This window comes from Myripristis murdjan, chromosome 3 (assembly GCF_902150065.1).
Source record: "Myripristis murdjan chromosome 3, fMyrMur1.1, whole genome shotgun sequence".
In the NCBI taxonomy this organism is placed as follows: Eukaryota; Metazoa; Chordata; class Actinopteri; order Holocentriformes; family Holocentridae; genus Myripristis; species Myripristis murdjan.
Window position 1 is genome coordinate 32514531 of NC_043982.1, and position 25939 is coordinate 32540469.

At 40.5% G+C, this 25939-nt stretch overlaps 1 protein-coding gene across 1 annotated transcript in view; it reads left to right on the plus strand.

The window, feature by feature from the left end:
* Window positions 1-25939, plus strand: part of LOC115354625 (protein kinase C-binding protein NELL1) — a 227583-nt gene that overhangs the window by 97384 nt on the left and 104260 nt on the right. Inside the window, exons 11-12 of the mRNA XM_030045058.1 lie at window positions 5273-5372; window positions 8820-8948. Of these exons, the coding sequence (XP_029900918.1) occupies window positions 5273-5372; window positions 8820-8948 (229 nt within the window). The remainder of the gene's footprint in view (window positions 1-5272; window positions 5373-8819; window positions 8949-25939) is intronic.

The window sequence follows — 25939 nt, forward strand, 5'->3', positions numbered from 1 at the left end:
AGACACATTTTAAAGGAGAAAATTAGTGTTTCATGCATGTAATTGCTTACAAAAAGCTACACAGTGGACTCATTATTACCCTTCAGAGACCCAAAACCATTATTATTTTATTGTTTGCAAGCTTTGTTTCAAACAATTACAGCCACCGCTTACACACGTGAACGGCTAGTGAATGGCCAACTTGTATCATCAATTGGCTGCCCAGCACCGTGGATATCAACATGTCACCACAAAGCTGAGCAGCCTCCCTTCTTAGTCTTGCTTTCTCGCTGCAGTTTGCTGTGTGTATAGAAAGGCTTTGCCCAAAACTCCTCTCTGATCCTTGCATCCATCTATGAAGCTGTGGGTCAGATTGAGTGTGTGTGTGTGTGTGTGTGCGTGTGTGCATGTGTGTCCATTTGTGCATGCATGCGTTCATGTTTTCATGTGTGTTTCCCTCCTGTACTCCAATACCGTATTGGAAGGTTCCCAACTCATCATCACAAAAACAAAATGGCAAATCAAAAATTTGCCAATAGGGCCATGTTGACATAAAGTATGATGCGTTTAAGAATGTGCCCTTTGCAGTTTTTATTGATTACTTTACTGACAGCTCCTCCAAACTATGCACTTCTTGTTTTGGATGTAGTGCATTTTGGGGCACCACCCTGGGCTCCAACCTGGACAAGTCTCAACTTTTGTTGTACATTACACCAGACAGAGAAAAATATGTCTACACCTTGAGGAACATATATTTTTAACGACTTAGTAACTTGACCGTGAACGTTAATTTTGTATAGAATGTACTCCTCAAACTGCTCTTTTTTGGATCTTTTGGGGGCATTTGTTTCCTTTCTAGGATAGGTTAAACTGGAAATGGACAGGAAGGGTGCAATAGACAGGGATGGCATGCAACAAAGGTCTCGGGGTAGGTTTGAACCGAGTAAATCAGTACATGGTCTAATTTTGGACCACTTAGCAACTAGGACGCCTCTTCACCCTCTTCTTCAAGAACAAGCTGAGTCAACTGTCGCCTATCCTTTTTTTTTTTTTTTTTTTTACTTTCGCAGCAGTTTGGTCTCCTTTTTTATACTACAGATTAACTAATAGTGATTGGATAGCTCCATAGCAAGCCTTATAATGTATCGCTCCCTGTACTCAAGGCTTCATTGCGGTCTTTTTAACTGCCAGTGTTCACAGCTTCACCTTTCATTTAAGCAGGGGAAATGAAATGGCTACGTGATCTTGACTTAATGACGCTTGTACCAAAAATATTTTGATAATAATATGTTATTATATTCACAGTTGGGAATACATGTTTTTACTTTTTGAATAATGGCCATTGTAAAGTTTTACCTAGTGTCAAACCATTTTGAAAATTTGTGAGTAGATACTTGACATCCTGTCTATCAAAACTGCTTTGTATTTTCTCTGAATTTACCAATTTAACCCCAAAAGATTTGTTGTCAAAAACAACACTGTACAAACCTAAAGTAACACTCATATATCCTAAATATGCCAGATAGATGCTCACAGTTCCTAAATGACAAATTATTTTTAGAGACCACCCCAGGTCCAAAGCCCCCCGTATTTCACACTTTGTAAGAATGTATCTATCAGTATGTTTGTCAGAGTATATGCACTCTGAGTATATGCACGTGTCTGTGTGTGTGTGTGTGTGTGTGTGTGTGTGTGTGTGTGTGTGTGTGTGTGTGTGTGTGTGCTATGTGTATATGTGTGGTGGAGGAATCTCTCTCTCAAGTGCTGATTAGTATTGTAACCTTCCATCTTTCCTGAGACCATCTCTCTGTCCTCACAGCGTCTCAGCAGGAGAGGTGGGAGGTGGGGGAAACAACAATGAATATATGCATAGACATATGGCAAATGGAATGATGAGCAAAAGGGACAGAAAAAGAGAGAAATTAACAGAGAGAAAGAGGAGATCAAACTAAGCTTGGTAACTCAGGGGTCATGTGAAAGCAAAGTCCAATTATCTTGGTGTACAGCTAAGCCGTCAGTGTAAAACCAACAAAAATAAACACTATACTGAGTTTCTATCAGTTCACATCTATCAGAAAATAATTTAACATTTTTGATCATTTAGAACTGCTGCTTCATAGGCCCTATCAGCTCTATGATTGGACAAAACTCTCCAGTGAAGTTGGCAAGTCAATTGTCAACAAATAAAAAAACAATAAATAATAACACAGCTAACATAATTTGTATTTTTAAGAAATTGCAGGCTCTCTTTTTGTGCAGATGGTTTAGCCTGTATATTGAGTCTCCTCAATATGGGGCAGGCTTTGCCATGGGGAACACACTTTGAGACATTCAATTAAAATCAGAGAGGCTGTTGAGGCTCTATACAGTGTATGCCAGAAGAGCCTGCAGATTCCTTATTCACAGCACCCTGCACTGATTGGCTAATCTTGCCGGCTTGCAACAATGAACTAGCTGGCTGGCTGGCTAGCTGCAGCAGCTGTTAGAGATAGGCGGTAAATTGCCACTGAATTCTTGGCTTGAGGAAAATGGAGGACCCAGTGGAAGTTTTCTCCCAGAAATGAAACTTGTCCCTTGAGTCCCGATGTGGAATAGAGTCTCATCCACATGGTGGACGGCCATTATTCTCCCCTGCTGTCCTCATTGTGGTTACTGGTTGGTGATTAATGGTTTGATATTGCGTATATCTATATCTATATCTATATATCTATATATCTATAGATATAGATAGATAGATATAAATGTAGACTTAGAAAACTTTGTAAAATTGCTGCTTGGACATATGGAAATCTCATTTGAGATACAGTAACTTTAAGCAGTGGAGTCATGCCCATTCAAACTGAAGGGAAAGTACCCACTCGATGTCTGACTTTTTTGCACAAAAAAATTGATTGTATTGGATAATTGAGTGGTAGTTGCATCATTAACTAATTATTCTCTGTAAAACATGGCTCAAACCAATGCAGGGTTCAGTTGGGTTTAGCTCACTCCTCCAACCTCACAGTCAACCCATCACCGGGGGCAAAACCCACAGAAAGCATAGAGAAGTGAGACACTGCAGACACCTTATAATGTGAACATCTCATTTAGTAAGTAATCCAAACATGCACTTAATTTAAATATACTGTCTGTTCATGTGTAACATAACGAACAGTGTTAACATCAAATAATTTGAAGTTATTTGAAGTTAATTTACTTTTTGACCAGTGTTGATGCAGTGTTGAAATGAGTGTGCATTACTGTACAAAAAGTAGTTTTTTAACCAATAAGCTGAAAATCCAGTGTTCTTGCTAGTTGGTACGGAAACTCTGTTTGCAGTTTGGTGAAAATGAATTCATTCAATTAAAAAAGGTTTGTAGGTTTGTCCCAAGAGGGTAAATTCCCTTTTGACTGGTGATATAAATCTGTCTCCACAGCACTAATCAAATATCGCCGCTTATAACTGAGGCCGAGATGACTTTACTCAACGTGTTGGCTTCAGTTTCAGAGTCTACATCTAGATAGCTTGCTAACGTCAGCTTTATCCTCCCTGCGGTGTCGTTGCCTCTCAGATGTTCAGTGTGACTGAAGAGCTGAGGTGAATTTGAGGAGATGATGTGAAAACACACCACCTGTGTTTACTGCACCACCGCTGTAGCTCACCTGCCTTCTTATTTTAAAACACCATTTACAGTAAAATTAAAATGATTTACAAATATTTTTTCAGCACAGCAGGGAACGATATTACCTCCATTGCCAAATACACTGCTGCATTATTCAGATGCGGCACAGTCAAGGAAACAGTTGGTGTGACACCTAGAAAAACGATGACTTTGAAGGAACTTTTGAAAGTATCGTAGGGATTTGAGTCAATAGATCAGACCTTGGGAGGCATGTAAGGACCACCGGAGCACTGACACACAAGGCAGGCTGTCGTGTGTCTGCCACACACGGAGCGATTTGTTTTAAAGCCCCAAGGGAGTTTTATCTACCTCTGCTCTCTTCTTTTTTGGTGTATGTGTGTGTACCTTTGCCACTATCTGCATTCATATCCTTTTTATAAATGTGAACAGCATGTCTCTTTTGTATCTGACCCTCTCTGTTGTAATGGCAGCTCCATTCACTTAGGATGTATCTGCAAATATACCTTTTCTGAACAACTTAAAATACCTTTTTTGACTGTCTTTTCCTGGTGGTTTGATTCAATAAAGTTCAGAGACTGTGTCATTTTCACCCTCTGTTATATTCAAGTTCTAAGTTGCAAATTATAAGATTTATGATACTCCAGCTTATACAGTGGTTAGGTGAAAAAATGATATAAGCAATTATTGTCAGCTAATGATAATAACCTGATTCCACTGAAGTGAAGTTGAAGTCTTGCAGTCCCAAAATTTGCTCTGCATATTACTGAACTTGTAATTTGAATTTCAAATCAAATTTTCTCTTTCGTCCTATGCTAATCTACAGTAGGTTTGCTGACAAAGATACCAGTGCTGCTGGAGCTGCTTTCAGATACTGCTTGCCCTTATTTTGCATTTTTTAAAAGCTTGCGGCAATACGTGTATCTGTGACAACAAGATAAACCTGACATCATCTTCCACCACATGCAATGTCTCTTTTAGGTGATACATTTTGTGATATTTTAATGAGTATATTAATATTACACGCTGAATATTATATGAATTTCTGGTAATTGAGCCACTTTTTCCCCTTCCAACTTTTATTGGGGAAGGGCCTTTATTTATGCAGACAGTGCAGACAACACTCCTTGGCTGTGATTGGAGATCTGGAGCCAGTTTGCAATCTGGTCTCCATAGGAATTTTTACATTATTCTGCATGCACAACATATGGCTTGGGGTCTAGATGCAGAAAATGGGCTCTCTTACACTGAAAGGGACTTTAAGTGATGCTCTCAGTTCAAGGTGTATTTTGATTGGTCCAGTGGGATTAATGCTATGTTGCCATCGATTCAAATTGGGATATGCTGGTGTGGCACTTACTACCCAGTGGCACGGGCACTTAACAAACATTGGATGAGGCAGTGACAAACAAGCTATTCCTATGTAATGCTCATTTTTGAGAAATCCTTTTTTATAATTTTGTCATAATTATAGCTGAAGGTTTGAAGATATATCAGTGCCAAATTCACATGGTGTTTTTTTGTTTGTGCAAAGACTAATAATTACTTAAAGAAGCAATTTTAAACATACGCTTTTTGGTCCTTTGTCTTAAACTTCTACTGACCCCATGGCAAAATTAGTTGTGCACCCCTGGTCTGAAGTATCATTGCTTGACTCTCTCCTGCCTCTCCAGAATGGCCTGATGGTGAAAATCACAGAGACTTGTCCAGATCTCAACTGCACCCTTGGTGAACAGATTTTACCTGATGGCAGATGCTGTAATGTTTGCAAAGGTGGGTCTTTCATTTTATTACACTGTTTTCAACTGCATGAATTGCTTTCTTTGGATAGACACACCAATCCCCGACCACCATGCGGAGTAAACACAGCTCATCTCTGCCTGATGCCGGTTCATCTGCGTCTCTGAAATAATTCTATTTCTCTTTTTGCATCCAGTATGAATGCTTCATCTGTTCTTGGCTGGTTTGCCTATCAGAGCAGATTGGTCTGTCTGCTTTAGAGCACCTGCTATGCCAATTTGCCTCAACCCCACTGCTTTGGCAAGGAGGCGCAGGGTAAATAGCCACCGGTAATTCAGTAAATACATTGAATAAACAAACTGTAGGAGGCTGTCAACTATAGAGCCATAATGAAAGAAACCTGGGGCAGGTTCTGAGCGGAGCAAATTACTCTCTCGTTTAAGTAAGATGAGCAGTGTGACTTAGACTCACTGTATTCAGAGAAGAAGAGAGGAGGAAAGGAAAGGAAAGGAAAGGAAAGGAAAGGAAAGGAAAGGAAACGTAGAGGAGAGAGGGAAAAGGAGAGGAGGCGACAGTTCATAAGAATTAAGAATTAAAGACCCCCCCCCCCTCTTTCTTTCTCTCTACCACCCACAATCTCTAGAACTCAGAGCTGCTCATTATTTCCAAATCATCCTCACCACCTCTCCTCTACTTCATGATTCAAGGCTTTGTTTCTGCTCTGAAATTTAGTCATGCTTCACCATTAAGTTCTTAGAGTCATGCTGGCTCTGTTAAATTGGTTATTATACATTGTCACCGAATGTGCATAACCCTCTATTTTACTGAAAGTAAAAATGTGAAGCCTACTGCCAGGGATGTGTGTGTGTGTGTGTGTGTGTGTGTGTGTGTGTGTGTGTGTGTGTGTGTGTGTGCGCATGCATGCATGTGTGTGTGTATGTGAATCACAAATAAGGTTTCATTGTCATCCTTTTCATGCAGCTTGTATCAGCCAAACACACACACACACACACACACGCACACGCACACGCACACGCACACAAACACACACACACACACACACACACACACACACACACACACACACACACACACACACACACACGCACACTCATTCAAACATATGTACCATTCCCTGCCCAATCCAACATCTTATATGTACACACCATTCCTTTGGGTGGTAGTAGAAGAAAGAGCTAAAGAGAGAGGGATGAGAGAAGGAATAATGCAGACACAGCTCTTTCCTCAGTAATGGATCCCCAAGTCCCCTGCCTCTCAGGGCTTTTATGTACAGCCACACTGTCATTCATTACACAAGATGATGGGCTAGATCAGCTCATACCTCAAAAGGAGGAGACGTCATCTGATGCACTGCTGTTTGTCCAACTGCAACTCCATGTCTATCAGTCTGTCTTGCTGTGTCTCCATCCGTTTTTCTAGCTTTCTCTGTTATTATCATTATCATTGTTATTATTATTATTATTATTATTATTATTATTGTTGTTGTTGTTGTTGTTGTTTTGTACTCAAGCTGGGTTAGGCTCATTTCCCTTTTTCTTTGCAACTTTGAACATTTGTGGCACACATGTGTAACTATTCCAACAATTATTATTTTTATTGAATTATCTCTTTCTTCTGAAAGAGATTATCACTTTCTTTTCTTTAATATTGCATCAAGACACAAGATACACAAGCTACTCAACTCAACTCAACTCAACTTTATTTATAAAGCCCTTTAAAACAACCACAGCTGCAACAAAGTGCTGTACAAAAATACAGCTACGGCAACACAGTTAGCCAACACAGTCTTAATTATTTTTGAAAACACTTTTTCATTGGCTCATAATTTCTTCCATTTTCAATTTTTGCGTTTTTTTGTGATCCCTTTGTTCTCTAAAGGGTATTTATGTGTTCTCTCTATGACTTTCCACTTTGCATATGGTAATTTAAAAATGGCGGTTGTAACTGACTGTTGATCCTGTGTTTTGCTTGGGCATGTTAGGCTAGCATACATTAGAAGATTTGAAATAACAAAAAGTCCGCCCATTGATATGCAGAAAGCTCCCAAGGTTTAATGAACTGTTTCGATCACATAGACATTGCGTGGATTATGCCAGCAGAAAAAAACACACTGGGAGATTCTCACGCTCCTGTTGGGTGAAGCACCACTACACCAGATGAGTCCATAAGTCGGACAAACCACCCACACCATGGATAGTCTGTCTCAACCAAAGTCACAAAATGCAGAAAACTGATTCTAGCCTCAAGCCACAGCACCACCAACACACACCACCACCAACAAGGAAGGAATGATTAATTAAAATCTGATTTTATTCCCTAATATAAAAACAATAGGCTAACATCGATGTTGGAAAAACAGTGTATCTCAGTCCACATTTAAAGTCTCCTGTTAAAGACCCTTTCATATCCACCTTAGCATTTTCATTACCAGCCCACTCCTACAGCATTTCTGAAGTTCGATGAACTCTCTTTAGTACAGGAAGGAAGAGAATTAGTTGTAACACTTGTGGGCGATCTGGTTCCCTGAGCCGTCTGTCTTCAGTCCAGTGGAACCATACATTTTCTCCTGGCTGAGAGAGACTGGACTTTTATAAAGCTGTGCTTCTTGGAGGGTCTGCAGTTGGCACAGATAATGTTCTAGTCTGGTGTTGTCCTTATGTGATGCTTAGAGCAGGGTAGACCATGTTCATTTTATCAAATTCTTTTTTTTTTTTTTTTTTTTGGATATCAGCATGTTTTTTTTTTGTTTTTTTTCCTGCACAGTAATTTTTCCTAGTTAACAATATTGAATATCAGCACTCAGAAATAATCTACTCACAGCTTAAAATATTGGAATTGATACTGGTCTTAAAAAATCTGTAGTGGTCAAAGCCTAATGATGATGATCGTCCTGAAAGCAGGCCAGTTTGAGATACAAAAGGCTGCTGCATCAGCACACTTTTACTGTATCATAAGTGTACAGAATCGAAGAAAATATAATTGAAAAACATACTGAGCTGTGACAGTGTGGGTACAGTACAGCACACACTAGTGCAGTGGAGAAAGCAGAGATGTCATTGTTACAGTGTCAACTTGATGGATCTCGAGCTCTTTTTCTGGAGTATTTGAGTGCTGTTTGTTTCTGTGTGTGAGTGTGTGTGTGTGTCTGTGTGTGTGTTACAGAGAGAGAGAGAGGGAGAATTCGCGCTTTCATGGACTTTTATTGTTGCACCAAATTTACAGCGGTCATAAACTTTACACTATAGGCCTCTAATATTGTTGACCATGAAAACATAGTGGCTTGTTTGTGCATGTGTCTTTATTTGTGTGTGTGTGTGTGTGTGCGCGCGCAAGTGTGTGTGTGTGTGTGTGGGTGGGCGTGCACGCATGCATAGCTCTTAAGTGCTTTGAGTCAGCAAATGTTAGGACGTGAGTTAATCCAGTGTTGAGCTACAATTTTGTTCTATCCTTCTCTTTCAGGTTATGACTTCTGTGCAGAGGGACTCACTTGTGGAGAAAACTCGGAGTGTAAGAACCGGAATACTAAAGCAGAGTGTGAATGCAAGACTGGCTATGCCTCCATCCACGGGGATTCCACTTATTGTGAAGGTACGGCTATTTCAACCAACTTAGGCTGATCTGGGCCTCATTCGTCTGACTCATAATATCCATTAGCTTGGGATGCTGAAATCGATACAAGCAGGAGTGTGTCAGTGTTTAATTCTCTTCTAGGAGGAAATAAGAATTTTTATACTGTCGCTGGGACTCAGACAGAGTTGTAATGAGCTGTTAAAATGTCACAAGCACCAGATATGATCACTATCTTTAAGGAGGAGAGTTGGGTTGTTCTAGTTTGTACTGTGATGATGGATAGTGATTGTGAGGGAGTAAACATCGTAAACTAGTAAACTTACCACCTACTTGCCATCATTTTCTGGAAGCCTTACCTTAAATGCGAGAAAGGCCTGGTAAAGTGAGATTAGTGACCAGTAGGTATGGTTAGCCCAGCTATTAGCCTGTTGTAAGTAGTTGCCGTGTTTGTCCTTGGCCGGCCACCATAAGGAGGAATGACTGCTTTTAATTATAAAGTTGCTGCAGCTTCTTTCTCCTTCTAGTGGTCTTAGAAAGTCACTTTTCGCAGCTATTAACTTCCCTCTCAGTGAAAAACTTGTTGCCATGTGTTGGGAATTGAAGGTAAATGTCCCCACTCATCTGCTCCCGCCGACCTCCACACTCTTACTTTCTCCGCTGCGCTATTTTGGTCTCAGACTACTTCCAGTTTCTAGATGTATTGCCTTCACATAATCCTTTCCTGCTGGGGAAGCACATTCCTCTCACTTTCTGTCATGTCATTTGAAATTTAAAGCATTCCGTTCGTTTCACAGTTTTACAGGAGACCCGGTACCCTGATGCTTCACATCAGTGTCCGTACAGTCGGTGGAATGATTGTTGGAGGCTGTGGGCCCTTGAGTGATGTGTCTGTGTACAAACTGTGGTCTGTGGGTGCTGGAGGCTTGTGAGGGAGCTAATGGCCTTATTTGATTAAGAGGCTTGGGAGCAGCACTCGCCGTATTGAAGGATTTGCTTGATGCTCAGTGCAGTTGTCTTTGGGTTGGAGCCACAGCATACTGAATCCACTAAACACACTGAGAGCTGTGTAGCCACAACCCCTCCAGTCTGTCTGCCTCTATTTGATCTGCATGGTAAAGAGGTTTACCCAAAGCTCCACTCCGATCGACGATGGTCCCAGACCATATGAGGGAAGGCTGGGAAACACTGATTGTTAGATCAGCTATGTAAATCGTTGAACCATGGCTCTATTGGCTGTGGCGGCATTATCCATGTTTGGGGTTGCTCCCTAAAGGCAGCTCAAACTTCTATTCTAAATGGATTAGCTCAAGCCCTGGTGAATAGTTTAGCAGCATGTGACATGACTTTGCTCTTACCTCTCCATCTTATGTTGGCTTAGTATAACATGTCGTACACAGCAGACTGAGGTGATGATGCTTCATCTTTTTTTTTTTTTTTTTGCAGGGGTGGAGGGAGTATCATTACTATTATTATTTTATTTTTTATATTTATTTACTGGCATGACTTTTATAAACAAAAGCAGGCTGATGTGGTGTTGCTGGTATCTAAACATTTAAATGTTCTGCAGAGCAACTTTCTTCCACCTCATAAACAGGAGAATGCTTCTTGCTGCAGATCTAAGCTATCACCAAATATGCCCAACGTATCCTCATAAATGCTTTAATGTGCTGATAAATGATTAACGATGAGATTATTTACTTGCTGATGAAGGGCTGTCCGACAGAGTGGGAACTGCATGATTTAGCACTGTCAGCTTAAGCCTTCCTGGCTCTGAACTCATTGGCAATTAACTTGTGGTACCGTTTAGCGCGGCTTTGCACAACTTCAACAAGTTTAACTATGAATCCATTTAACTGTATGGTAGTTATTTGGTCTGTCTGTCTTTTTTTTTTATCCTTCTAAGGTGAATACTTAGAGTACATGAATACAATGTATGTATTTGCTTTCTGTCTGTCAAAATGTGGATGAATTCAGAAAGAAGTCGAGATGGGATGTGTGCACTTTCACCTTTTGTTCCCCTTTTGTGCCATCAGTACAAAAAGGGCTTTCATCACACACATTTCCAATCAACACTAGTATCTTTTAAATAAAATCCTTTTTGTTTGACAAGCACCAATCAGCTGCGGAATAATGTAAAACTCTTAGTGGGTACTAGAACATTTTCAGTGTTCAAAGTCAGTGTTAAGACTTTTACTTTTATCTATTTATTTTTGTTTGTTTAACGGTGACTTCTGTAGAGCTTCTTTGTGTGTGTGTGTGTGTGTGTGTGCTTGTGTGTGTGATTTTTTTAATGCTTAAATAATCACTTGTAGCTGGACTATCAGTTTGATGTATTGATGTTGCAACATATTGTGACTCTCCTGCAGCATACATAATGAAGGCCTGATTTAGCTATTTCTAGAAAGAGCAAGGGTATGCAGTGAATGTGTTAATATTCAAGGCTATCTGCCTGATCACGAAGATAGCAGAAATGTGCCTACATAAGAGGACGACACACATTTGTACACTTATTTCTGTGATAGTGAAAATTTCAACACTGTCAAATTGGCGTTTCAAAGACACTAAAAATGAGCAAGAATTATGCTAAAATTATGTCTACATTTGGCGCTTTAGTCCCCCGTATAAGATAAGATAAGATAAGGTAAGATAGCTTTATTGTCATTTCTCAGGTACCAGCACATAAGAAACGAAATTGTGTTTCCCTGGAACAACAATAAGCCAATGTTAGATATACAGTGAGACATATTGAGAGATACAGTGAGAGATATTGGCATGCAGTTGTATGCCAGTTGGTCTCATGCCAAATATAAGAATAATACATAACATGTATCAATATCTAATCTCTAAATCTGAGATTGAGTTATATTGAGACAGAGAGAGAGAGAGAGAGAGAGAGAGAGTGAGAGAGAAACTGCTCCACGCTGGTCCTGTTGGCTACCATAATTGTTGGAGTTACACAGCTACCATAACAGCAGTGTGACTACATTTAAAGGCCAGCTTACTTGACCACAGAGTGCAGATGGTGGAGGATTGGGAGTACTGGGTGAGACGAGCCATGCCAGCAGGTTCACTCACCTCCACACAACAGGAACAGACACTCAAGAGAGACATTTTCAAACCCGATTATCCATACAGTTATGCGGCTTTATTTTTGAATATGATGCACTTACTGAGGTCCGGACCTCAGTGTCCTCATAGCTGTGCTATGTCCATGAATGCTACAACACTAACGTGAAAGGGCTAATTAGCATTGATAAAAGCGCTGAGTTCATCTCATCGTTTGTTCTCTGCATGACTCAGTGTGTTATACTACCTGATGTTGCTCCATTCAGCTGACTTTTCATGTCTGTGCTAATGGGCTTATCATAGGCTTATTATCTTCATCAGCTCTTGTTTATACTGTCAGTGATATTCCTGGAGTCCCAGAGCTGCACTAGAGCTACAGTATCCCCTCTCAGCTCCAGAGGACACACACATTGTTAACAATGTTGTTTGTGTATTGCTGACAGTTTGTTTATTCAAGCCCTTAAAATGTCCTGTATTATTTAAACACATTGCTCTGAAACTGCCCAAGTACAGCGGAACAAAGCTCCAAATAAAGAAAGTGCCAATGTTTGTCATGTTAACCTGCTGTTGTTGAGAGTGGTTGCATCACCTATAAGCAAACAACACAGTTCCCTTGTTCTCAGCTCAGTGCAGCAGGGGCATTCCTCCCAAATGGCCAGTTGATACTAAGGAGGCTCCTCTGTATATCTTACAAAAAGGCGGGAGGAAATCTCAGCATGGGACTAATGCAGAGGGAAAGTGTGCCTTTATGGCACATATCCTCCTTGTTGTGAATATGTTTTAGCCTAATATGGCCCATTTCTTTCAGACGGAAGAACTCTGCAGGAAGCTTTTCGTTGTATGCCTCTGTAACCTCTCAAGTGCCTGTTCTGCTCCATTCGCTCCACTGACATGATTCAAATTTAAGGCTCCATCACTGTTGTATGCCCTTGGAAATGTTTATGAGTGAACACAGTAAGACCTGGATCATTAATGGAAGGGGAAACGTCAGAGCAGTTAATAAGAGGCTGAAATCGAGTCAGATATTTCACATATGGAGAATTGAGGCTTATTTCCATAGAAATGCTCTCTGGAGGTTGTTATAGAAAATTCTCCTGTTGTCAGGAGGCTCTACAGGTCACTGTTCCCACATTAGTGGCAGCATTAGCTCCCATTGTGCAACTCCTGAGCTGCTTTCATCTGCAACCCATTGAATCAAAGACTGACTCGTTACTCATAGCTCTCTTGTTAAAAATAGAAAGGTGAAATCCTTTCGATTATAGCAGTTTTTTTAACTGCATTATCAGACCACTGTGTGTTTTGTTTGGAGGGCATGAAGCAGTTTGGCAGTTCGGCTAAGCCTCATTTGAACTAATTAATTTGTATTTTATCAAATATGTGTTGTAGCTCCCTTTCTACTTCACATGCTTTTCAATCACGAGAGAGGACTGCATTCTTCTACAGTTTGCCAGTACTATTTTTTTGGCCCACAGACCATGCCCTGCTGTTTATTTCTCTGCTATGGCTAATACGATTAGAGCCCACTATGAGGCAGACACATCAAACCTAACAGGGCTATTTTTGTTTGTTCAGCCTTCTTTCATTTAGCCTCAGAGCAGCTGGACTCCCAGGCACAGGGATTGACTCTCTCATGTGCCCCTTAGCTAACAGGCTCTGGGGAGATGCTTCATGAAGTCCCTGATCTCCAGTCAATCTCCAGCAACACCAAAGCACATTTCTTCTCTTCTTCAGCGCTCTTACTCTCTCTCTGTCTCACTGATGACTTCTGTAGCTATACTGTGGCTTCTGTGCTAATGCTTTTATAATTCTTGCAACTACTTGACACATGTGGTGAGCACATCGGCTGCTCAGTCTCTTTTTTCCGACTGTCTGTGGACAGTACAAGAAGCCTTGATTGCATCTATTGATTATTCAAGCTTATTTATGTAGCACATTCATTACAGAGCAATGCAATGTAATAAAGAAAAGATGGCTTTCCATGGACTATAGGCCCATCATTTTTTCTGAAAAAAAAAAAAAAAAAAAAAAAAAAACAGGCTGAAAAACATCAGATTGCATGAGGGAATCAATCATATTATGCTGAAAACCAACAATTGCTTTCAAAGTACACTAAGCAAGCAAGTAATTTAATACATTTTCAGTATGTCTTCAGTTCAGTATGTATGTTGCAGCTACGACAATTTGAACAGGCAAATCATGTTTTGTGCTGCTTTGATACTGTATTTTGACATTATATTGTTTGGATGAGTACAACAAGCTAGCAGGGAAGAACTAAGCATCAATAAAATAATAATAAAAAAAAAGACATTACTACTACAATGACTACAGTTCTTATCATCAACCTCAAGGATGATGCCATCATGTGCATCATTTTAGACAGTTATTCTTGTAGATTTTCAAATAAAAGTTGGAGAGAGCTAAAAAGCTTGGAATGGTTATGCTCAATCTCTCGTTCGTTTTCCACTTGCCAGCTGGAACTAACATTCATAAGACGCTCATGGGCAGAGAAAAAAGGAAGCTACAAAATCACCTTTGCTTTTGATGGCCCGTGGTTGTGATAAGTTCAGCAAAAGCCAACTTTTCTTAGTTGATAAGGTTGTTGGCTGTCCACACATCAGTGTTTCCTTAATCACTCAGCACCTTAGGAAATTAATGGACTTCTGCTGACTTGTTGATCGTGCTGCCCGCAGTGTGAACACAAAGTAACTCTCTATAACTGTCATTTGCACACCTTATAGTTTCACACCGTGCTTTTGTGACTCCATTATAACAATATAGTCAATTGCTTGAAAACATAATATGCTTAAATGTCACTGCTTTGCTTGCCATTTGAATTGCTCTGAACCCCTGCTAGAAGCCTTTGCTGCTGATTCAGTAAATGCTTCCCATTTGGAATGTACTTGTGTCCTGAGTCCTGTTTACAAAGGTTTTCACAGCTGATAATGTGCTATCCATATCGCAGGCAATGGGAGAGATAAATTAGGTCTTAGGAGGTAATTACTTAGGATTTTACCCATCTTGTGTCTTGCTGTAGTTGTGGCCAACAGAAGTGCTGTTATCGTGTGTTTGCAGATGAGCTGAGATGAGCATGTTGTTTGGCTTCTGGCTGGGACAAACAGACAGACAGACAAATTCACAGCACTAGGAGTCTTCAGGGAAAGACAGACAGACAGAAACACAGACAGATCCCTGGGAGTGCAAACCTACAGGAATTATGTCCACAGAGGTTAGATTGGAATGAACTAATCAAGGGCAGCGCTGCCTGCAGAGCCACCACAGTGGGGATGAAAAGTGTGTGTATGTGTGTGCGGTTGTGTGTGTGTGTGTTTGTGCATGTTTGTCGCTGTCTTGGGTTTTCAGATAAAACTCATGAAAACGCAGTGTGTCTCCACCCGGAGTGCAGCACCTACCCTTACGCGACAGCTAATCCGCTGACACTGACAGCTCCTCCTTACTTTTGCCCCAGCCCAGTTACACACACATATCAACACCATGAGCAGGAGGAACATGGAAATATGCACCTGAATGTGTCAGGAAGGTCTTATTTGTGTCACATCACAAGCCACTTTGTTTTACTGTCATTACTGTTAATGTTCTCAAAATGGCCATTACAAGAGCTAATATAATGAGCACTGAAAGGCATAATGCAAAAGAAAGTGACTTATTGATTGGGAGCAGATACATAATCCTCATTTGTTCTTATTCAGCCTGAGATGATGACAGCCGCAGCGTGTGTCAGTCTCTTGTGGCACCAGGGAGGGCTTCTGGCTGAATTGGCTCTCATTCACTGGCATTAAAGAGTAATTGGCTGTGTTTGTACTTCTACGAATCAATCAGATTCTCTGTGGGAACTCTGCCTCCACCCTGTTAAAACAAGAATGTAATGACAGGGAAAGGATGAGCAAGAGCGTCTGCTCCTCCTTGGTTCTGTTTGTCTCACCAGCAATTTGGGGTGGGTTGGGGGAAGGTGGGGTGCACAAGGCAGGCAGACAGGCAGTAAATAAAGCAGACAAACACAAGGATAACATAGACGACACTGAGCGCAAACCCTTGCCAACACTGAACAATCTTCTGGCTGGCAAAGCTGCAGCCTCTGCAGCGGTTGGTTTGTTTGCTGTTTGTCTTTCAGGTTTGATCTTCTAACAAAATAGCAGATGAATGCAGTGCTGTCTAGTAACCTATTTGGATTTATCAGATGTCCTGGACCTTCCAGTGAGCCCGTGAGCACAGTATAATAGCTATTGCTAAAAGTTATTATCTTTTAACAGTTAAAATATGAAATCCAGGTCACCACCAAAATCTGTTTTTTTTTTTTTTTTTTTTTTTTTTTAGGCCTGCTTGTCCACCAAATTTGAACCAAATCAATTCAGACTTTTTGGGATATCTTGCTTGCAGGTAAACAGACAAATGGGTGAAAACACAGGTTTTCAGTTTTGCTAGTAGAGGTAAAACCCTTTGTAGTGGACAGTTAGTGGTGAGTAGGCAGTGTAGCTGATCTCTGTCCATGGTCCTGAAAAACCAAGGGACTTAGGACAGTTGCTCTGTGTGGAGCAGGTGAGTTGACTTGTCCTGCTGTGTAACATTGACAGAGGTCTGCCGGAGTCACACTGTGTGTGCAATCTTCCAAAAGGTCACTGGAGGACCTTTAATGAATTATAGCCACTTCACTGAGACTGTGTGTATCCCACTGTTCCTCTGAGTCCCTCCCCTCCTTACTGTCCCACTTCTCTCAAACTCTCTTCTGGGTGGCATCCATCTCTGCCATCTGCACTATCCTGACTGCTTGTGTTCTAATATATCAGTGCTATCCTCGGCATCACTCAGTTCCCTCGCCTTCCTCCTCATACAGTTTCTTATCCCCGCTTATTCCAGTACAGTTTATGACCATTTGTGAGCCATAGGGGATTGTGTATGGGGTGGTAATCCTTGAGCAAGAGGGTTGGTTGAGTTCAGTTACATGGTGTGTGTGGGCTAAAATTTTCAAATCCCCACTGGAATCAAGCCTGAAAGCTCCCCTGCAGGCCTGAAAATGCCAAGTGGAGGTGAATTCAGATTGTCTGAAGGGCTGTGTTATTTCATTACTCTGAATCAGTGCTTTGCCCCAAGTGCTGGGACAAAATGTTATCTTTATGTTCATAATAACTAGCTTGTGATATTTTTAAAATTCAGATTACTGATAGTAGGCTACATTATTATTACACAGCTATCAGAAGAGGAAACATTCAAACTGTTTTTTCCTCACTGTCACCTATTAGTAAAGCAAGCTACCCTCTCGCTAAACTCTCTCGAGAGAGAGTCTTCATTATGAATATTATACCACCACTGTGAGCTTTTGTTTTCCATGAGAGCTAATTTTAATTAAAACAAACAAATCTAAATTTTTTGGTACCTTGCTTTCCAAAAGATGTGCATTTAAACATGGATGATTTTGAAAAGGGATAGCAGGGCCTCTAAGTGAAAACCCTTGAAAACAATTTGAAGAGCATAGTTAAGGTTCTTAATTGTTAATTTTTCTTTTATTAAAGAACAATTCCAGCGTGATTTTTTCTGAATTTGCTGTGTAAATTTTGACTGTTTTTAAATAGGATTTAACTTTTCCAGACATCTCAGGGTCAATCACTCCCATTCAGTCACACATGACATAGAAGATAAGTGCAGACTTGTGATTTGGGCAGTAACAGTCATTTGTCTGGGCTATGTAAATGTTTCGTCTATGAATGTAATTTGTCTATGTGAATGAAAGGCCAGCAATTACATTCCGCCAAGAGCATCAGGACGCTTCTATCAGGCTATAATCGTTTACATTTTGAAAGCTGTTGCAATCACCATTCCACAATGCACGCTTATTATTTTGCATATTTGCCAACACCATGAGGGGTGGTTATGTTAGGACCAGAAATTACAGAGGTTGAACTTTAATTTTACACAAACAACCACCTGTTGGTACAAGTATGTTATATTTTTCAGTGCTTATTCCTGTGGTGTTTTGCAATGCCCCACTCACACATGTAAACTCAGGCTGTGAACACAGGCTGTACTGTTATTGAAAGAAAAAAAAAAAAAAAAAAAAAAAAAAAACGCTGCCCAGAGTGTTTTTTGTGCCAGTGACAGTTGAGTGAGGTACACATTGTATCCATAGCAACATTCCACTGTGAGCCAGACTGAGCTGCTTTTAACTGTTATATGTTTACATTTTCTGTAATCATTGCCATGCTGAAGATCAATGAATGATCCCAGTAATTATGTTGTCTAAAGTGATGCAAATGTAAACACGGGTATTTGTAACCAGCAACACAGGTGAACACAGGTGAAACTTTCTTGTGAAACACCGACAGTATTAGTATCAGTAATAGTCTCCTGGTCTGACACTGCCTCCTTGGGCCTTTATTTGATAGAGGCTTTTATTAGAGAGAGGCCCCTATTTCTTATTTCCCCTGTTTGCTCAAATTTTAGTACAAAGACTCCTTGTTTTGCTCCTCTAGTTTGCTTCCATCTGGATAGTTCCTTGTTCAAGTTATTAATATCCAAATTTCATTGAACATAATGTTTAGTGCAAGTGAAAATGACGTATGAATGACGTAACCGCTATGCATAGCAGCCAGCAGGTAGCAACAGAGATACAGCGAGTTGGGTTTGTGGGAAACTCATAACAGAAAGTGAATAATTTTAAGAGCTGCAGGCTCTGACTTTTCAGTTTTGAAAAGGACTCAGTTTTTATGGCCAAACACCAGTGGCTGCTTGACTTTGGTGACGAAAACAGTTAGCATGAAACCTGGATATTGAATCCAACCTTGTTTTATCCCCGGCCTGTGACTGGGGGCTGACCTTTATGTCTTCATAAACCCCGTAAATTTACCACTTTAATGTCAAAGATTATCTGTTGTTTTTTTTGTGCCTACAATGGCAATAATATCCTCTTGTACTAAACACTGTGGTTGGCACTGTGACATATCTGCATCTGCGTTTCTGCAGGTGGCAACATTTCCAGGTGGCCAGGTAGCTATCTCTGCTCATGCTAAACAATCCATTCTTCTTCTTCATACTGAAAACAAATTATTATTGGTAGTCTGGTGGTTATCAAACGGGGGTACACATACCCCAAGGGGTATGTTGGAGTACTGCGGGGGATACATGAGATTTTTTTAAATGTTATTTTTAAAAATATCAGACATGCAAAAATAGCCTATGCTGTAATATAATAATAAGTAATAAATAAAATAAAAAAATGCAAATGTTAAGTTTGATAAACCACATTTCATCTTCGGTATTCCCTTTGGGTTTCCCAAAGGTGTCAAATGGGTGTGTTTAAATCTGCTGCCGTGGTAGTCGATTCAGAGAAAATGGTTGAAACGTAGCAGCAATACAGCTGAAAACAAGGAGACAGGAGTGAGAAAGGAAGCAAAAACTGAGCGACCAAAATATCGTGAGAATCAGGATGTTGTTTCAGATACTGATAGCTCTGTATTTATATGGGGTTTTTCTTTTTTTTCTTTTTTTTTGCGCTCGTCAGGGGGTATTTGGCTGAAAAACATTTCAAAGAGGATACATCTTTGAAAAAAGTTTGAGAACCCACTGGTACTACAGTATGTTGCCAGACTAAGGTTACCTTTCACTTACATCTCTGCTTACCACATGTCAGCAACCACTATCTGAACTACGGAGAGAGATTGTAGAAGCAATAAAACATCACTTAAGGTTATTTCGGCCGAAATGTGAGGATGTGGCTCTGCTCGGGCCTGGACAGTGACAGACGTCCTTCCACATTCTTACTTCAGCCACCCCCAGTCTCTTAATTACACCAGAGACTTGAGGGGCTAATGATCATGTTCCACAGGGTGGTAATGACACAATTATGACTATGAGGGCATCAGTCATCTCCACTTAGCTCAGCCAGTGTCCTTGGCCTTTTAGACATGCACACACACACACACACACACACACACACACGGACAGACAGACTACTGAACAAGACAAGCAATCAGCTGAGACTGAGCGTTATTGAACTAAATTACTCCATTACACACGGTTGCTGAACTGAGGGGTTATTTTGAAGGAAAGGGAAGATTAGTATCAAGGGCTACACTAAATGAATGTACAGGCCTTGGTAATACCAATGTATGCATCAGTCATCATCACATACAGTAGCATGAATCATGCAGTTTATACACTTTATTCAGCCTTAGCTATTTTCTTTTTTTCCCTCACATGTGTGCCAAGATCACTATTATCCTATAGTTCTACTGTCAGCCTCCATGCCAAGGATTTTCCCTGGAGTAGTGATTTTCTGCAAGGCTTCACAGAGCAAGACAGAACATAGTGGTTTATGACCCAAAGCTCTACCTGACTGCCATACATTCCCATCGTATTTAACCGCTGACAATTAAACCTGCCCACGACCTCACATTGTAACTGACCCAATACTAATTCAATGCTCCAGTGCAGCCAAGATGAGCTGTGACATTATGGCTATTAGGGGTGGGATAACTCCATGCACACGCCATGTGAGTTTTAGAAAGTATACAGAAATACAAACTTACAGAAAAATACAGAAATATACGGTATGTGCACACCGTAATCCATTAGATTCTATTCCACTAGTGTCCTAAGAAGAGTGAAGGTCAGTTATGTGAGTGCTTATTACTAAAGAGTCTGCTGTCTTTGAGAAGGCTCCATTGATGCTTAAGAGGCCTCACCACTCAAGTGGATTCATTCACACAATGTGTAGGCAACGTTTCTGGGTGTCCTGAAATCATTCGGAGGGCTCTGCTGTTGTTTGGACTGTGTATGTATGTGAGACCATGCATCTTTATGTGGATGCTTTTCTCCTGCTTCCATGGGTGTATGGATAAAAGCTCTAGATATCGATAGGCACACCACACCTGAGTTTTCTATGCTTTTATACATCAGTCTATATTATACTATACAGTACCAGCCAAAAAATAAGAGCCTCCTCAGTGCAGATTCAATTATATTTCATTGTGATGGCGATCAGTGCATTTTTGCAGCTCAGAGTACAGATTTTTTTTTTGTCTCATTTACAAAGAAATTTATGCAAATCAGGTCGTGTTGCCAACAAACCCTAGAAAGGAGCACTGTGCAGGCAAAAAGCCCCTTTCATCACCAAGTGCAAATTGTGTGCTTCAAGCTGTAAGAATAAATCTTCCAGGGCTGCCACCCTTGCCCCCTAAAGCCCCTTTATAATTGGAACATTGTCTGATCTGATTTGAGATTCTGGGATGGAAAGCCCCCCCCCCCCCTCTTGCTTGCCTAACTTGAAGCGGCAATGAGACATACAGATATACAGTTCTGTGTCATCTTTATGATTTGGTTCTTTTTGTCATATATCATGCCCCCATCCCTGCACTAACCTTTAGCGAATGTGGACTGGGGTGGGTTTGTCTGTGTGAACCAATGTGGATCTGCAGGCATAGGTGCAATCAACCCCAAATAGTGCAGCTGTTTTCCATGCTCCATCCCAGAATTAGGCTTTGCATCTGGCTTTCTTTGCAGTATTGGCAGCTTGTTCTCATAGTAGTGTAATGGACAGATTACTGTGTGCTTCCAACACTAAGAACTTGGTGTGTTTGTAGTTTTCAGTGCATCAAGAGCAGGAAGTTAAAAATATTTTGACTCTGAATGAAAGAATGACAGGCTTTAAAGTGGTTATCAATAGTCTCATAGCAACAACAGGGACAAAGCTTGTGCTTCCCCCAAATATCTTCTGAGTGCTCCTAGTTATAACAGAAATGCTTAATGTACAAAGTGCCTGAGCTCGCTGCACCTGTTGCCCAAAGCACATCAGCTATGAAGGTCTGTGAGCTCTATAGAGGAGTGCAGTTTAGCCCTGCTCCCACATTGTAAGTTTCCAGCACAGTCATGGAAGAGCTCATTGATTTATTCAAGGTTTACACGATCAAAGCTGTGTGCAAAGCCCTGTTATCATTTATAATTCAGGGAAATCTTGGTATCCTCCGTCGCAAAGCGCAAGCCTCACCCTCTAATAGAATTCTGAAAAAGCAGATAAAGGGAGGGATGGGGAGAAAATCACTTGCTATTTGCTGTTCGAAACGAAAATTTATAGTAGTCTTTCTCAGTTGGCTTGCAGTTTCAGTTGTTTGGCTTGAGCATGACCTGTTAAATTATAGGTTTAGAAGAGCAAGAGCTCTAAAGTGTCTCTCTAAGAAGGATAAAGTCTGAGTTTTAGACCTTCGTAATATGGCAATTTTTGTTGTGAGGACATTTTGGTCAGTCCTTTGTTCACTCATACTAAGTTAGGTTGGGTTCCAGTCAGAACTTGGGTTTAATGTTTAAATTAGAACGAGGGTTAGGTTGAGGTCAGAGTAACAATACTTTTACATCCTGCCTGCAGAGGTGGAGGAACTTGATAACAGCTTGTTGCTACAACTTGGAAATGATCAGGTTTAATTCAGTGTTGCCTCTGTCATTTTTGTGCAGCTGTGGTGCTTCTGCGTTTGTCCCATATCTGTCATTGTTTGAGCCTAAGTTATCATTAAAGTTGAGGTTCTAGTCTCGTGCTAAAAGTTATCTTAATCCAATTAAAACTGGCACTTCCTCAGCACTGGACTATGTGCTCTTCTTAATTTTAGAAAATAGTTTATTTTCACATTTAACATTTTCACATTCTTGCAGTGGTGGTGATCTCCTTACTGTGGTGGTGTGATACTGCTAAATGAATACAGATGAAACACATAAATACAGATGTTGCACATCCAAAATCTTTTTTATGCATTTAAAATCAAAATGATCATTTATTTCCATAATAAGACTGCAGCATATATTCTCTTTTTGTAAACAGGGTTGATTGGATTAGTGTGAATATAACTGCTAATTTTCATTCATGATCTTGAATTGCTGACATTGGTAAATACACTTCTTGTGGTAGATATCAGAGCCCACAAAAAAATTACAACATGTCCCACTTGTACTTACTGCTTAAATGCTAATGAGTGAATGAACGGCTTCCCCAGTTGGCAGCTCGTGCTTACTGTAAATCCAAAATGACATGAGTGAAGCATAAAGGTGGATATTAGGCGTTTAATGGCAAGGATTAAGGTTAGGGTTTGAAAGTAGTAAATTGAAGGTCCTCACAAGCAGAATAATACAAGTATGTGCATGTGTGTGTGTTTCAGTGTATCCTCACACTCCCTTATGTGCTGTATGGCTTTAAGCACTCATTTTTTCTGGCTGGTTGAGGGTTGACTTGAGAGGTTGAGTGCTACTAATGAGCGGCTGGTGAGACTTTTGGCTTGTGACCTTCAGGCAGTGATGAACATACTGAGGCAAGTGGTGAGGAACTCCCTAGTGACAGTCACTATCTGTGATGGCAAGTCTGGGGTGAACTTCAGATGGCTGAAGCACATAGTTGCATGCTGTACAAATGCACTTACATGTCACACACATACACACACTAGTTTTATCACCAAAATTTTTATACCATTTCAATGCCACTGCAAAAGAGTTCAATTAAATTACAATGTCTCTTGAATTGCAGCAATCAAACTGGTGAAAATATGGACAAATATGGACACCCAGCAGACACCCAAACCCCTGTGCAAAAGTGTGCTGACACATTGCTTGATGTCTTTTGTTTTTCTCTTTTTTAAGGACAATAACAATAATTTCAGATTGAGGTTGGTAGCCAGTGTTTTATACCAGTGTGCATAAGGTCATAAAGTTTGATCATACTAGAATGTTTTCTTAGTATTCATTTCCACATAACTCTCTTTTTGTCTGGGTGGGAAAGCTGCTGAAGCAGCCTTTAGACCAGAATGGGACAGTAAACTCAGACTGATGAAATTATGATTAGGCTTAGCGGTTTGTGTTTCCACTAGAGTTTCTGTCTCAAATTATGGGCTTTGTGCACTGCAGTCTAATGAACGCCACAGTGCATGTCTGACATACCACTGTTAACAGAGCTGTAACCTTCCTGGACTGAATAATTATGAAATAGCCAGATTTCAGGCATAAAATAATGAGCAATTAAAGAGTTTCCAGTCATTCTCTTTAAAATCTGCCATTCCTTGATGCAATACATGAAGTTAGGTTGCACATATGTCTTTTCTTAGTCATTGGAAAATAATTTTCAGATTTCACAGATGGACTGACCCACCAAAACAATTTAATCTGAGATACATTACTGTCTTAAATAACTTGTAATTCAACATAATTCACCATGAAATGAATACATAAAATGTGCAAAAAGCATACAGTTCCACTGCAGGTTTTACAACCTGTTTGTCATAGCTGTAGTCAGGGAGGAACTTACAGTCATATTGTCCAAGTGGACAGTGATGACTAGTCAGTATCCAGTATGTAATAAAAAGACCACTACTGGCAAACTGTAGTACAAGTACATCAGTCTGATAGGCATGTCTGAAGACAAGCGAGTGACTGGATAATTAAGACCTGAGTTGTTCGTATATTTGATAGTTTAATGAGTCAAACAGTGGAAAGGGTACTCTCTGCTTGGGAGCTGTTGACTTCATTAAGAATAGTAATGGTGTGTAATGATGTGATAAAGCTACAGCCTGTCAGAGTGGAGCAGCAGGGTGTTGACACCCAGGACCATTAACATAATGACTGGGCACATAATATTGCTAGGGCATATGCTGTCTGTCTGATTGGCCTAGCCAGGGGTCAATGATCAGCTTGACAAAATGAATAATGTGTTGAGAGCTTTGTGCTGCTCATTCCTCTTGGGTCAGAATGTTACTCCAATCCTTAAAAAAGATAATCTACTTCACCGCTCAACTTTGCTCTCATGGAGTGTCCCAACTTCTGTCTGTTAAGTTTAACAGGAAGTTGAACATTGTAGTGGGACAGTCTGTCACAGGACTAACACAGATACACTGTGACACACTGACACAATCTCATTCATACATGTGGCCAGTTTTCAATCGACTTGACCTGCATGTCTTTCCACTGTAACAAGAAACCAGGTGAACACAGTGAGTGGAGACAAACTCCACACAGAAAAGACCAGACCATAGAGTTGAATCATTAATGACTGCACCAGGGTGCCGCCTTATGGAAATGCATTGTAATAAAAAATTAAAGCCATGTTCAAAAGCTATAAGATTATCAAAAACCTAGTGAGAAGACTGAGTAAACATTGTGATATTAACACTCAAGTGGGGTTTATTTTGTCTGTAGACATTAAACTCTGTCTGAGACAGAACCTACTATACCGTGCTGCAGACTATTAATTTCAAATGAAATGGAAACTAAAGTTTGCCTTCCTGAAGCTGCTGCTTTATGGAGTGAGATATGAGGTTTGGAGCAGCTTTTGCAGAATTCCTGCCAATTTAACGTTCAGAAGAAAACCAAATAATATCTGTGGCAGTGACTGGCAGAAGGTTAAACAGTTTCTTATCTGCAGACACACAGGATATATAATCACTGAGGGATGCTCACATCACATCGCCCCACCTGAGAGGCTGCTTTGTCCACTAAGCCTTGGCAAAGAGAGATATCAGGCTATTAATCACAGGCAGAACAACATCACAGCTGTCATCTGGCTGCTAGCGCTTGTGCCCACATACAGCCTCAGTCAGGCCAGAGGTGGATGGTCCAGGGGTCACTCATGCATCATCCTTGCTTAGCATAGTTTAACCTCGACCAGACCTCTCCCTCTCCCTGTCTCTGTCTCTTTGTCTTGCTCTCTTTTTGTTTTCACCCACTTCTTATTAAAGGGAACATGCCTACACCATCTCTTCTCTGTAACATTCACATACATTAGCCATTATGTTCATGAAAAACTGGGCTTTTATGGTAGTGCATGTCATAGAATAATTTGGATATTGAATATTGGACTCGGATAATGTTTTTTTTAGATGTCTGATTTACTCTAGGATAAAATGGAAACATCTTTCACCTTTTGTCTTTGCCACCTTACTGCCATTTCACATTGAGGGGCAACATTT